This window comes from Abramis brama (genome assembly GCF_963993115.1).
Source record: "Abramis brama genome assembly, chromosome: 10".
Lineage (NCBI taxonomy): Eukaryota > Metazoa > Chordata > Actinopteri > Cypriniformes > Leuciscidae > Abramis > Abramis brama.
The window spans coordinates 25,105,184-25,120,255 of NC_139972.1; the positions used below are offsets into that span (position 1 = coordinate 25,105,184).

Sequence of the window (15,072 nt, forward strand, 5' to 3'; positions counted from 1 at the left end):
TGTGTTATTTTTGCTGTCCACCAAAATCAAGCCAATCGATGCCCCATGCCAATAAATGCTGGTCACTCCGAGAGTTGTCATGACCGAATGTTTGTTCATAACTTTGAGAGCCTTGCCAGAACGTTAGCCAAAGTTCTGAGAACGTTCCCTGTTAGCTAGGCCAGTTTTAGATTACCTTTACAGTCATAATGCTCACTTAAAGTTGACTTTAGAAATTACTAATAATTTAATAACGCTGTTAAATGTAATATAGTAACCTAAATCTCAAAATGAATATTATTTTTTACAATGTGTATAGGCTATTATAATATTGTGATGCAAAAATTTAGCGCATTACAAATAATTTTTTTATTTTTTTATTTTATTTGTATTATTTATTTAGAGAAAAAATATAGAATTTGTGTATCAGTCATTTATTGGATATCGGTCCTAACATAAAAATATTATAGTCAAAATTGTAATTGTAGGGTTTCTTAAATAATGTCTTATACAAAACCGGTCTGCCCAATATCATTTTCTTTCTGGCAACTATAGATGCCTGAATTCAATCATGAACTTGTAGCAATAGTCTGTGAAGAATTATCTTCATACCTAAAACTGTCTGGAGTTAATTGGTTCATAAACACAAATATTTGAGTGCAATTTATTAGCACATTAAAATCATATTAAAGCACATTATACTTTTTTTTATAAGTGACTGCTCTTAATTAGATGGGGTGGGAAACATTTTGAAAACAAATACAAAGAAAACATGCCTTTATTTAGGCTATTAATCCAGTTTATTATAAAGGAGAGAAAAAACATGCTCTGAAAATTTACAGGCATTTCAAAGGCTGCAGGAAATTCCTCACAGTGCAAATTAAAACCTCCTTACACTAACTTCATGGGCCAACAATATGAGAATTAAAACGTCACATTCAATCTGATTTAAAGGCATATTGAAAAAATGGATACGCTTCAAAGTGTCAATTACAGAAATATGTCAGTCTTAAATAAAGATTCGTCTAATCATTGGTTGGCTTACCTGTTAAAGTTTGCTAAGTATATTCATCACTATTTCCCTAATACACTTTTTTTGTTGTTGTTGTTGACATTTTAACCCTAAATGTTGGTGGAAAAAACGCTTGACTAAAATACGTGAACTACGCTACATCTGTCGAGCAAACTTCTCTAACCAATCAGAAACCTCAAAACGCAGCAGGTGACTGAACGCGGAAGCGCAAGTGTAGTGGACGCGCTGCAATCTATGCTAGATAAACTTCGTTATTCGATCACGCAACAGACACGCACAAGTCGAGCAGCAGCTCTGCTGTCAGAGAGCTGAAGCTGTTCAATCAACAAACCCGGAATAACGCGAAACACACGTTAAACTCCATATTTCACGTCATTTATCACATCTCCTGGTGAGTTACCAAATGGAAATGCTTGGTTAAATGCCTTGAATGTTACCAGTGAGAGGCAAAGGTTTATGTGGGCTTTATGAAAGGGTGTTAGCCAGTAACACTCTTATTATGTTGGATTCTGTGACTTTAATACTTAATAAGTTACTCGTATTTCAAGATTCAGTCGATAAACTACCAGCTCTTCTTTAATTTTGAATGTCACTTCGCAATGTTAAGCAGGTGTTTTGTTTGTAAATCCTCATATGACACGGTCATGGTCTGTGTAAGCTGGTTCAGTGCTAATAAGCCTGGAAAGATATGTCAGAAAAAGGTTGTTTGACTTAATTTCTATGAATACGCATAATAATTGAATTTAACGTATGTTGATAAGTTCTTCCTTTAGAAAAGTACTATAGTGGTAACGTGGTACAATTATAACATATTAAAATACATGGAGTTGACAGCATTTCTGACTTTTACTTTCAGTTATGGAGCAAGCAAAGCAAGAGGCATTTGATCAAGCCAGGCTTCAAGTGATCAAAGATGGGTACGAGAAGGCATTTGAGTGCATCAATAAAGGCCTGACAGAGGATGAGGCGGGCCACAACGCAGAGGCACTAAAACAGTACCGGCAAGGACGGCAGCACCTCCTCAGGGCTCTTAGTGTGCCTTCGCAGGGTGTAGAGTGCGTGGGTTCCTCCTGGGAAGCGGCTAGGCAGATGCAGCGCAAGATGCAGGAGACCCTGAACAACATCACCACCCGTCTAGCCATGCTGGGGACCACGCCAGACCCCAACGGAGTCTCGGATAGCAGCGCAGCCCCTCAGAAACTCTACCCTGAAGTCCCGAAGGTCAAGCCGGAGAGGCCAACTCCACCGCAGATGCTCCCTTCCAACGTTGCAGGGGCTTCAGGTGGGCCAGTTCCGGTCTCCCCAACTATGCAACCCAATATGTTAAGCGACCAGCCCCCTGCGTACACCCCTCAGGCCGCTGACGGACACCTGACCCTTTCCTACGGCACCGACTCTGGCGAGCTCTCCTTGGTTGGCGATGAGTTCTACAGCCAAACGTCTAATTCCACGCCCTCTCTTCAGAGTCTGGGGGAGGATGGCGAGGAACTCTTTTTCCTTCCTCAAGGAGTGCAGATCTTCTTCGTTACCCCTGAGGGGCAAGTGAGCGCTCCCTCTTACCCAGGGTACCTACGCATTGTAAAATTCACCAATGAGTGCTCAGAGAGGATTCCAAACAGGCCACCTGCCTTCCTACAGGTAAGAAATGACAAGTTCTGTTATTTAATTCCTCTTTATATGCCTGAAAGAGAGAATCTCACAAAGAAATGTGCAGGACATGTTTTTTCCCAATGGGGAATATATATATATATATATATATATATATATATGTATATATGTATATGTGTGTGTGTATATGTATGTATATATATATATATATATATATATATATATATATATATATATATATATATATATATATAATGTATATATGTATATATGTGTGTGTGTTTGCGGAAAGAAAATGAAGCCTGTTTTAGGAACATTCATTCAAAACATTTTTCATTCATTCATTTCATTTTTTTTCATTTTCATTATTTTCATGACAATTACTTGCATATCCTCCCCAAATTCTCATTACTTTAATACACAAAAATGCTACATGAATCTAAACTAGGCTATATAATCCCCAAAATAAAAAAAACAACGACTGCCTCATGGACGATTGCCACATAAAATAAAATGAAACAACCAACATAAATTCCAGGCTTGGTCCTCTCTTGTCTTCCACTGTCATCACTCTTTTTTTTTTAACCTTCTGGAGCTCCTCCGTGGGAATTGAGACCGGTGTGGGGTGCAGGTGGCGCCCCCGGCCTAATTCCGTTCCCACGGCTCTCGGCCCCGCCTTGCTTGCCACATAGATTTTCTTATTTTTGTCTTTTCATTTCGTTGGTTAAATGTGACCCAGACACATTTAAGGCAAGTTTTGTGATATTCTACCAAAAACTGTTGCTGTGTGCTCTTTTCACCCATAGAGACTAGCAGATTTATTAAATTCCAGGGATTTGGAAATAATGGTCCAAAGAGGCTTGTTTCAAGTCATGGTGTCTTTAACCTACTTTCACAACATTTTGTTCTGGCTCTAAATCTCCCTTCACTTTTGAGATGGTGTTGTTTTAAATAAAGGCTGACCTCATCTGTTGTTTCTTAATGGTGTCATGTGAGTGTATGCTCACTGCTAATATCCAATAAGCTTTCACTGAGTGACATCATCCTGGGACAGCCCCAGTTATCTGGTGGAGCGGTGTTACAGAATGAGCTTTATGACTTGATAGTATTTTTTTTTTTTTAAATGAGAGACAATATAAACAACACAATATGAGACTAAATAGTTTACGCTTGAACACTGCTGTTGTTTGTGATAACGGTTGATACTATGCCTAATGTAAATTCGCAATTCACAACATTAGGTAATTTTATGGAAATCAGAAAATTGAGTATCAATATGTAAGCCTTGTTTGACTTTTGGACCCTATCATGGCCTAAAGACTCTAACGTCCTAAAGTAAACTGTATCATCTCTCCACATGGACATTGAGGTCATAGATTAGCTGTGTCATGAAGCTGAATAAAGAACCTCCAGTTGCTGCGCTTTAGGCTTTGACGGTAATCCAATTTAATGCTAGCTGTCATGAGGACAAGATGAATGAATCTAACTGCAGAGCTGTCCACTGTCTCAATTGAAGGAAATCCAGACCTGAACTTTAGATTCTGATCCTCCCTAGAAATACAAGGGGCAATTTCCATTTAATAACTTTGCACTACATAGCAAGTTAACCCATTACATATCTAAAGAAAAGATATTGTCAGTCAGCAGCTGGATGAGAAGCAATTTAGCTTTACAATAGTCTGCAATATCAGGTCACTACAGGTCTTACAAAACCAAGACAGGACTTTAAAAGCGCTACTTTAAAATAATATTAATTTAAATGAATATATTAAATCATAAAAGTGATTCCCATGCTTTTGATAAAGATTTAGATTTTTATTGTTTGGTCTGTAAAGTAAGGCTTTTAAAATCACTATTTTAAGGCAATATATATTAGTTTAAAGGAATATATTAAAATAAGACACGTGATTTGTATATTTTTGATAAATCATTTATATATATTATTCAGTAAGAATTCTTATGATTTGATCTGTCTACTATAAATCATTCTTTTGAGGTGGGACGATATATCTGGTAATGAGCATGTCCCAATAAGAAGGACATGTTCTTGGGTCAACATCGTCATGCTTATCAACTTTTTATTGCCTGCATATTTGGGTGGCTTTTGGGTAAGGGCCAACATTACGACACATTCATATCAGCCAATAGCTGCCCGCTGATTGTATGGGTAGTTTAAAAGTTAAAACTGTCCTACTTGAGTAATTCACACTTATTTTTATTTCTAATTTCAGGTTTGTGACTGGCTTTACCCACTGATGGCCTCTGACTCCCCAGTCCTGCTGTGCAACACTGGGGTCTACATGTTCCCTGACATGATGGCTCCCAACCCGGGCTCGTATGTTGGGGTGGTCCTTTCTTCCGAGCTTCCCCAGAAGGAACGTGAACTATTCCAGAATGTACTTTCTCAGTTGACTGACCTGCGTGTCCAGGTGAGCTGTCCCTGTGTCCCCTCAGGTCCCACCTCAGAAACACAGGGGTCAGCTGTGGCTTCAGAGCAGGTGTGGTTGCTCAACATCGTCTCAAACCTTGTGTTTGTCACTGACTCAATCTCTGCTGCTTTGAATATTAATTCCAGTATCTCACTTATTGCTGCCCCTATTTGGTATTTTTTGAGTTTTTCTTTTTTTTCCCCTTCAGAACAGACTAGAATCAAGAATTTTACACTGTGGTAACATTTTTATGTATTTTAGATGCAGAATGTTCACACACTTTAAGTGCATGAATTATGTGCATGCGTTTGGAATGACCTTTAAATCTGATTTTTGCATGTTACTTGCATTGGGCACATATCATTGCACCTGCCTGCCTCATTAACCCTTTACTATCTTTACAGATTTCAGGTGTATTTGAGAGTTTAAAAGATGTATATAAGGTACTAAAGCATTGCAGGACCACTGAATGACAAGTACATTTGGGTTGTGTATATTTATGCTACAAATAACAACACAGCAGGGTGATCTTTAAGCATCACATTGGAGTGCTTGACTCAAAAGTGCACTAACTAAAAAGTTTTACAATCAACGTACCTTTGTCAAATATGTTTAAAATCTACCCCTTACATAAGAGAAAGACTCCAGGCCATTAATGGCCAGTACTAATATTGATGGATGGATGGATGGATGGATTAGACATAGACATTATTACCAGATATAAAAAAATACTTTTAAGTTGTTTGATGTGCTGAATGGATCTATCTTTTATAATTCAATGCACTTGACAGTTCATGTGGTCCTTACAATGCTTCTATGCTTACTGCTGCTTGCACTGTCTGTAACACAGATATTCAAGACTGTTCTTACACCTTTGGCGTTGGGTATTATGTTCATTATTCATGAAATAGTGAGCGGGCTTGGCTTGCGCTTTTTAGCTGGCACACTCCCCTGCGGTTCCATGGATTGACAGCATACATGAGAAGGAGAATGAATTAGCTGTAATGCTCTTAGCAAACCAAGAACACCTTTGTTTCCCTTCTCACCACAGGATAGTTGTCAACGAGAGCGCAGCCAAGTGCAACAGTAGCTCACCCGCATCATTATTCTTTGTCTTTTAAATTCAGTTGCTTTATAATGAGTCATAATCCTATTCTTGTGGTTATGTGAGTCAGAAAAAAAAAACATCATAATGCTTTTAGAAGTAATTTTGCAGAGCAGCTGCTGCTGAGTTTGGAACCAAGTGCCGCTGTTCCCGGCGACGACAAACGCCCCCATTGTTGTGGAAATAACAGGTTGTTGTAGCAGACCATGCTGACTCACTGGCTCAAGTGTTTAGAGACAACAAAGGTTTTTTTTGGGCAAACAGGGAAAAATCTGGAAGCATTCCCTCCTTGTGTAATTCACAGTACTGGCTTATGTCCATATAGTTATCCTACAAGTCACCATTTGCTTTTAGTGATTGCTTGAGCCTGCTTCTGCACTCTTTATGATGCTCTGTTTGAACTGTTGCCCGCTATCCTGTGTCTCCAAGGCATCAGATGGCGCAACCGATACCATTAACCTGGGTCAGAAGGTGCCGATGGGCCCTCCTGCAGCTGAAGCAGCACCCTCTGCTGCTGAGGAGGACAAGGTTCTTCCTGAATGGAGCGAGAAGGTGGCTCAGGGGATCCTGACTGGTAAGCCGGGTGATCTCCCTAAATAAGGCTTGAATAAAAAGAATGAATGAAACATATTTAACATGTTTGGGGATGTTAAAGAAATATCTTATGCTCAGAGAAATATCTGAGAAATATCTTAAGCTGTGTTTTATTTTGATCTAAAATACAGTACAATACAGTAATTCTGTGAAATATTATTATTATTATTATTATTATTAGAAATAATAATATTTCTATTTTAAGATATTAAGTAATTAAATACAAGTATTTTATAAGGAACAAGTAATTTATTTATGTGATGGTAAAGCTGAATTTTCAGCATCATTACTCCAGTCTTCAGTGTCACATGATCCTTCAGAAATCATTCTAATATAATGATTTGATGGTCATGAAGCATTATTATTATTAATGTTAAAAAGTTGTGCCAATTTATACATTGTATGTGTGTGTGTGTGTGTGTGTGTGTGTGTGTGTGTGTATATATATATTTATTTCAAAATAGAAATCTTTTGTAATATTATAAATATATTTATTGTATCCTTACGGAAAAAAAGTATTTTATTTAAAAATGTGTTGAACAGTAGAGTATATTCAAAGATTTTATTTTACAGTATTCTAATTCAACAGTAAAAAATTTTAACTTATATTTATATATAGCTTATATAACTTATAACAATATATAACAAATAGACACATGTAAACAGAAGATATTTTAGGATCATCATTAAACAATACATTGAGAAAACATAAATACTGTCATTGTTTATCACTGTGGATTTAGAAATCATAAACGTACCCCTGGTTTCACAGACAAGGCTTAAACCTAGTCCCAGGCTAAAATGTATGTTTGAGCTGTTTTAACTTAAATCAACGTGTACTGGCATATCTTAAAATATGTCACTGCCATTGTTTTGTCTCAAGATGCACACCAGTGTTTTTTCTAAGGCAAGTTTATAAAAGCCACTTAAATGTCCTAACTGAACTAAGGCCTAATCCTGGTTTAGTCTAAGCCTTGTCTGTGAAACCGGGCCCTAGTGTTTTAAGCATTTAGGACAGTTTGTTAATTGTCCAACTATTTGTGTTGTGCTAGAAGAACCTGAACAGTTGTTACCACCAAAAATACTTAAAGAAATTCCTTAAAAAAATAAATGTCCGATAAAAGAGACAGGAAACATTTTGTAATGTACAGTATTTAAGCCAGCAGCGTAGTCGATTTACTTCTTGAAATATATCGACAGGGGCTTCATGGCTGAGCTGGGGGTTGGTGAAGGGGGCGGAGTACACAGGGAAAGCCATACATAAAGGTGCGTCCAAACTACGAGACCACATCACTCCAGAGGACAAACCGACCCAAGTCAGCCCCACGGTAACCAGAAGCCTCCATGTGGCCAAACAGGCCACAGGAGGAGCAGTAAAAGTCAGCCAGTTCCTTGGTAAGGAAGGCTTTATCAACGCATTTTGTTGATAATAGTCAATAAATATGAGATGCACTTCATTCACTGCAAAAAACATGTTCTGCACTGTTCCAGTGGATGGACTGTGCACTGTTGCTGGATATGCTGGCCGAGAGCTGGCACCCCATGTGAAGAAACACGGAGGGAAGCTAATCCCAGAGTCTCTGAAGAAAGACAGGGATGGACGCTCCAATATTGACGGTGCCATGGTGGTTGCAGCAAGTGGAGTACAAGGTCTAGTGAATCATTCAACCCAGAAATGATGCTCTTCTTTGCTGTTTTCAGTCACATACACTTACTTTACTCACTGTTTATTTAAGTTCTGTAAGACTCTTTCCTTCCAAAGCAACTACAATTACATTATTGTCTCATAGAAGTTATTGATCAGACAGTTAATGTGATTTGTCAAGTACTTTACAAAAGTTACCTTGGAGCAAAAAAAGCAAGCCAAGTGATTATTAGATTTTTTTAAATACCGACAGTCAATGATAGTCATTGAAATGATAAATACCAAGACTAAGTTTGCAACCATACGTTCATTACAAAAGTTAAATAGTGTCAGTGCTACAGTAAATGTGCTTATTATCACATTACACTAAAAGTTTTTTTAATGTTTTTGAAAGAAGCCTTTATACTTTTGTCAGGATTTGCAACGATGTGGATGGGGTTGGAGGTCGCAGCAAAGAACATTGCAAAGAGTGTTGCTGCAGAGACGGTTACCACGGTAAAACATAAGTAAGTACAGTAACTCCACAAGGTTCTCAGATCATTTCACCTGCTTTTAAGTTGATCATACCAATGTTTTAACTTTCTGCATTTGCAGTTGCTCACCAGTAACTTTGATCAGAAAAATAAACTGCACTCACACTAGTTTCTTCCATGTATTTGTTTACAGATTTAGGGGTCTGGGGAACATTTCAGACACCCCAATTGAAAACAAGTAGAAACATTTTTCCCTGCACTCTGTAAAATGGCCTTTAATTAATGGTCAGGAGCATGGCTGAAGCTTATGGATGTGTCTGAATCAGTCAGCTCTTGCACGCAATGCTAATGATTTATTGGACATAATGATAACATCACGTCCGTTGGCATCCTGTGTTGCTTTGCACACTGATCCATAGTTCAGTGATGGAATGAATATATGTTTCTAACAGCCAAACGTAATTAATCTCATTGCTTTATTTTTCTTAACTTTTGAACCTTTTAAGTATGACTTTCATTATGCTGTTGCATCAACAGAAGGTTTTACCGGGTTGTATCGGATGGCAAACATAATCACAATTTGACCAAGATGTACAGTATACAGTATACACACTACTGTTCGTAAGTTTATGGTCAGTGAGTTTAAAAAATTAATACTTTGGAGCAAGGATGCATTAAATTGATTAAAAGTGACAGTAAAGACAATTTATATTTCAAATATTTCCTTTTTGATCAAAGAATGCTGGAAAAAAAGTATCATTGTTTTCACAAAAATATTAACTGTTTTCAACATTGATAATAACAAGAAATCTTTCTTAAGCACCACATTTCTGAAGGATCATGTGACACTGAAGACTGATGGCAAAACTGAATTTTCAGCATCATTACTCCAAATGAATAAATTACATTTTAAAAGGTTAACAGCAAAAATTGTAATAATATTTCACAATATTACCGCATGTAATTTTGTTCAAATAAACACCGCTTTGGTGAGCATACATAAAATCTTATTGACCTCAAACTTTTGAACAATGTGTAAATCCTCTTATACTGTGCTAATAAGTTTAAATACTGTACTAAGGTTTAATCCTTTCAATAATTATCCAGAATTTAAAATTTGGAAATAATTGGTGATATAGCTCATATAAGATCACATTCTGTTTTTTTTCCCCCTTTCTAACTGTGCTTAAAAGTACTGGCCATTTTCATTTCGACCTTTGCACATTACAACATAATAAACATTTTTATGCCATCTGTAGGATTAATTTGACATTTTAAATCAGATCATTTTTCTCTAGAGAAATGACTGAATCCCTGCATGTATGTTTAACTGCTTTGCTCTGCATTGGTTACTCTCCTTCTCCTAAAGCTTATTTTTCAGTCACCCCATGCTCTCTTTTACTTAATCTGGGTTGTCTATAATCAAGGTATGGGGCGGAAGCGGGCCAGGCCACAGACCATGCTGTCAACTCAGCCATCAATGTGGGCGTCACCGCTTTCAATATCGACAACCTGGGGATCAAGGCAATGGTCAAGAAGACCGGCAAAGAGACTGCCCATGCCATTCTGGCTGACTATAAAGTCAAAGAGCCAGACAGTCAAGTTGAGAAACACAAAGACCAAAAGTAGAGTTCTAGATTCAAACCTCTCGTTTCAGGTGTCCATTTTTAAGAGCAAACCAAAGGTCATGCTTTCAAAAAAAGATTGAAGAAGTGAATGTATCATTGTCCGTGTGCTTTTGTCGTTATTTGTTAATGTGACTGACACTGAATTCCAAAGGCCTCACTACAGTAAATACAGTTAACTGTGCTGTCATGTTTACTATTTTCACTGGTTATATTGTAAATGCAAGTCAAAACTTCCCTTTACAAGTTAGGGTTAGGACTGACTGACTGACTGCCCTGCCTGACAGACAATATTCCTGACCATGCCTTACACTTCACCAGCAATGTAAACTCAACATATCACCAATGAACTCCCAGATCCATTGTTTAGTTGGATCATTTTTACGTAAACGTCGGTAGTTTCGCGTGGTTTGTGTCTTATAAATGGACCCTTAAAACAAAGTGCTAGCCAAAGGTGGAATTTATGATTTTCCCATAGAGCCTTAACAAATATACTATTCTTATATTTAAGAAGAAATCTATATCTAAGCTTTAATATATATGCTAAGAATGCTTTATGGTAGTTGTTTTTTATCCGCAGACCTGTTTGCTCTTGGTACTTTCAGGGTTTTTTATGTTTTAAAATATTAAAACGCACTTTAACCCTTGCTAGGATCGGACACAAATATTTCTTGAGGATGATGGCTGCTAGGTATTCTTGTGGAAAATAAGTGCAATAAAAATGTATGTGCACATGGAGTTGGATTAAGATATTGAGGTCAGATATTAGAAATCTGATTAATTAAAAGCCAGAGAAATCAGACTTTTTGGGAAATGTTTAAAATCTAGTATTTTAAAGTATATATTTTAATAATATTTTAAGTTAAAGAGGCTTATATTTAATATAAACTGGAGTTCTCCCACTGTTGACCACTCATAAAACATCTCTATGCAGTTGTCGTTTTTTTCTCATTAAAACAATGGCTGCACTTTTTCCTTTTTTTAACTTGACTATAGAAAAAATATATAAATGTTACCTTGAACTGTAATGACATCTCACTGTAAGCATTAACAAACTTGTTAATTCTACGTGCATGTCTTTACAAAATATTTGTCTCATTTCGATGTACTGACACCATAAATAATGTGTAAGCATTATTTAAGTTTAACCACAAGTCTATATTTGCTCAATGACAGAATCTAATAGCCTATGGTTATCTGACATAATAAATCAAACATTTAAAACATATTGTTTTGTATGTACTCTAATTTAAACACAGTGTGATTTTAAAATTCTTTGTATTGGAATAATTGCTTTGAATGAGTTGATTCATAGACCTAGCCAAGACACTAGATGAGGTCAAACTATAGCTTGAGCAAAGTGCCCAGACACAGCAGCATTAAACTTCCTTTCATTGCATATAAATTGCACAAAATATTGTTTTCTCTATGTATAATTATTTTCTTTTGGCCTCCCTGTTCACATCTAAACTGCATACGTAATCTTGTATCCAGTGCTATCATTTATTGCTGCCTTTTTTTCAGATGAATTGAAATTTAAGTGAATACTGCCATCTAGTGTAGAAAAGACTGATACAAGGTAGCTACATATGTAGCAAATGAACTTTCTCTACCCATATTTAGATAGAACTCCAGTAAAAGTCACGTGTAGGTTTTGACTTGACGTTAGCTTCTACAGATATTTTAAATGTGGTTGTTTTTAGACATCTCATTACTATAATTTTTTAATGTTGTGAATAGCAGTTGATGTCCTGGAATAAAATGGAAATCAAGCAGTCTTAGTTTGATGTGAATTTCATCCACTTTTAAAGAAACATATACACAAATAAACTAATAAAATTAGACTTAAATTAAAAAGTAAAATTACAAAGTCATTGTATAAAATATATATTGTATAGGTAATGTGGTTTATTTTTGGCATTTTGGTCGTAAGTAATTCCAAAATAATTATTTCCTGCAGTAGGCTATACATAAAAATAAAATAACAAATATGCAAACAACTAATATCCAAATCATGACCAGGCGTCTCTTGGTCGTAAACTACTGTTATGCAAAATAACTGGTTCTAGTGTAACGTTCATATACGGTTCTCAATTGGTGCAATAAATTATCTACCTTAAGCGTACAATAGTGGGCGTGACACATGAGGAATCATATCAAAGTTCATATGCTATCATAGCTCATTTATTTAAATTTATAAGACCGTTTGAATAGAGCTTGCACCATTGGAGTGTCTCTGCCGGACAGAAGCTGTGCTGAACAGTCTCCTCCCTGCCCACGAGGACCCGCATTTTAAACTGTCTAGATAGGCAGCTCACTAGGTTTTGAGACACAGCCCTGCTCGCTCGTATTCATTCATTGAGGGATTTCTTTTCTCCATGAATACGACAAAGACTGCCAGTCTCTCTGCGATGCATTAAATAAGAGCGAAAGGGGCAGAGAGACACCGGCTGCAGCCCATCCCATTACCAGCATCCTATTCCTCTGGAAGAGATGACAAGCCATTAGATGTGTGCTTTCATATCGACTGTGCTCATCGGATAGCTACTCGCGCACAAGTAAGATAAATATGCTTTTTTTGTCTTTGAAGCAAGATGCACCATATCAGACATTGCACAAATAGATTTATTAGTGCATTAATATCGCTTTTTAATTGATGAATCGCGAATTCTTCATTGTGCTTACCCTTTGGGCGTGTTTAAATAACTTGAAATAGTATGAATTATTAAAATATTGTGTTATATGATTTCAATACTTTAATGTTTATTGCTAAAAACACAAATAGAACATTTTTATAAATCATTTAAATTTATTATTTCATTTTATTAAATTATAGGCCTATTTTAAATGTAAATTTCCAGCAGCTTATTTAGCATATGTATAGCCTAAAATGCATTTTATTGTATTAAGCATATGCAAAAAAAAAATAATAATAATTTTGTAATAAATGCAATTTTAATTTTAACACGACTCATCTACCCACATTTTTCCTCACAATTGTTCTATAGCCATTCATACTACAGTCCCGGGTGTTGACATGGAGCTGGAGCATTTCGACGAACGGGACAAAGCACAAAGATACAGCCGCGCGGGCTCACGGGCGAACGGCCTCCCGAGCCCCACGCACAGCGCCCACTGCAGCCTGTACCGAACCCGCACCTTACAGTCTCTGAGCTCCGAGAAGAAAGCCAAGAAAGTCCGCTTCTACCGCAATGGAGACCGGTACTTTAAAGGGATTGTGTACGCTATCTCCAACGACAGATTCAGGTCTTTCGACGCTCTGCTCGCAGACCTCACCCGCTCCCTATCAGATAATGTAAATCTGCCTCAGGGGGTCCGTACCATTTATGCCATTGACGGGTCGAAAATGACCAGCATGGAGCAGCTGGTGGAAGGTGAGACTGGGTGTCAGTAGCCTAGGTTTAGGGACGCCAGTATATTTTGCTTCTTGTTCATTTTGAGGCACATGGTGCTGTTCATCACGTGTGTCTTGATTTAGATTGTTTAGGTTATACATGCCCATTCTCCATATGAGGACATCATGTTTAAGCTATTTACTGTCACCTCCTTTTTGAACATAGATCTAAACTTAAATGGTTTGTAAGTCATGAACTATGGATCTCATCAGATTATTGCAGAAATTAAAGCAGCTTCTAAACATGAAAGTGTAATATATATACATTTATAGGCTACTGCAAATCAAATGTACTGAACTAAACAAAATTTGATACAAAATATATTTTACAGCATAATTTGGACTCTAAAATTGCAAAAAAATCAAAACTACATGTCTAACAAAGTACTGTTTCCATGGTAAAGCAATGTCCAATTTCAAAACGTTTTTCACAGGAAAAGTTTTGAGTGTTAAAGATTTCCTATGATAGCCTACCTTATTTATGATTATTACTAAAATATGTGTTAAAGTCCGCGTGAACCGGAAGTTGCAAACGACTTTTCTCCAGTGTTGTGACGTATTTCCCAGTGAAAAGGAATATTGAACAGAGGGCAGGGTTTTACTCTAGCGCTCCTCCTCTCCATCTCTCGCTCATTACAGACTAACGGTTTGAGGGGAGTGGTTAAGCGTTTCCCAACCCAAGTCATCAAACCTACGTCATCAGGGAAGGTCCTCCAATGCAGAGGGGAGGGGCATTTTCAGATTTTGATTAAAGATTACGAAGCCAAAAAAATTTTTTGTGTGGATTGACTTGCATGGATGAATTGTTCACCACAAAACGATCAATTTAGGCAAACAAAGTAAATATGGTCAATTTTGATTTCATGTGGACTTTAAGGGAAAAGGGCAATACAAAGTAATTCCAAGTGTCCCGCTATACCAGGAAACTGACAGTTAAGTTGGTTTTGGAACATGGTAGCCAGTCTAAAGTGGTCATTAGCTGTACAAAGACCACTTAAAGGGATAGTTCACTTTGAAATAAAATTTTGAATAAATAGACCTGCATTATATGACTGACAAGAACGGTTTGACCTAAAAATATCAAAATTGAAACTACTGCGGAAAAAAAGACACCTACATCTTGGATGCCCTTGAGGTAAGCTAAAACATACCAAAATTTAATTTCA

At 36.9% G+C, this 15,072-nt stretch overlaps 2 protein-coding genes across 6 annotated transcripts in view; both read left to right on the forward strand.

Annotated features, from left to right (window-relative positions):
- The first annotated feature begins 1,203 nt into the window (after positions 1 to 1,203).
- Positions 1,204 to 11,719, forward strand: spartb (spartin b). Of its 5 annotated transcripts, XM_084125766.1 has the most exons (9): positions 1,231 to 1,403; positions 1,869 to 2,650; positions 4,852 to 5,049; positions 5,454 to 5,492; positions 6,584 to 6,728; positions 7,949 to 8,143; positions 8,240 to 8,398; positions 8,809 to 8,899; positions 10,294 to 11,719. In XM_084125766.1, the coding sequence occupies exons 2-9, from the start codon at positions 1,871 to 1,873 to the stop codon at positions 10,493 to 10,495; spliced, it is 1,809 nt and encodes a 602-aa protein (XP_083981892.1). In that variant the 5' UTR covers positions 1,231 to 1,403; positions 1,869 to 1,870; the 3' UTR covers positions 10,496 to 11,719. The 5 variants fall into 5 exon arrangements, with proteins under 5 accessions (XP_083981893.1, XP_083981895.1, XP_083981892.1 ...); XM_084125767.1 differs by lacking the exon at positions 5,454 to 5,492 and having other exon boundaries at positions 1,204 to 1,403; XM_084125769.1 differs by lacking the exons at positions 5,454 to 5,492; positions 10,294 to 11,719 and adding an exon at positions 9,060 to 9,510 and having other exon boundaries at positions 1,204 to 1,403.
- Positions 11,720 to 12,883: 1,164 nt separating this feature from the next.
- LOC311090535 (serine/threonine-protein kinase DCLK1-like) overlaps positions 12,884 to 15,072 on the forward strand; it is a 46,796-nt gene continuing 44,607 nt past the window's right edge. Inside the window, exons 1-2 of the mRNA XM_084125849.1 lie at positions 12,884 to 13,049; positions 13,500 to 13,886. Of these exons, the coding sequence (XP_083981975.1) occupies positions 13,529 to 13,886 (358 nt within the window). The 5' untranslated portion in view covers positions 12,884 to 13,049; positions 13,500 to 13,528. The remainder of the gene's footprint in view (positions 13,050 to 13,499; positions 13,887 to 15,072) is intronic.

What these genes read in the sequence shown, in the direction of transcription:
- spartb (XM_084125765.1), top strand. Translation starts at nt 1,871, where the DNA reads ATGGAGCAAGCAAAGCAAGAGGCATTTGATCAAGCCAGGCTTCAAGTG. An exon ending in CAGCTGTGGCTTCAGAGCAG is followed by an intron (nt 5,119 to 6,583) that starts GTGTGGTTGCTC and finishes TGTGTCTCCAAG; the next exon opens with GCATCAGATGGCGCAACCGA. An exon ending in GTTACCACGGTAAAACATAA is followed by an intron (nt 8,900 to 10,293) that starts GTAAGTACAGTA and finishes TCTATAATCAAG; the next exon opens with GTATGGGGCGGAAGCGGGCC.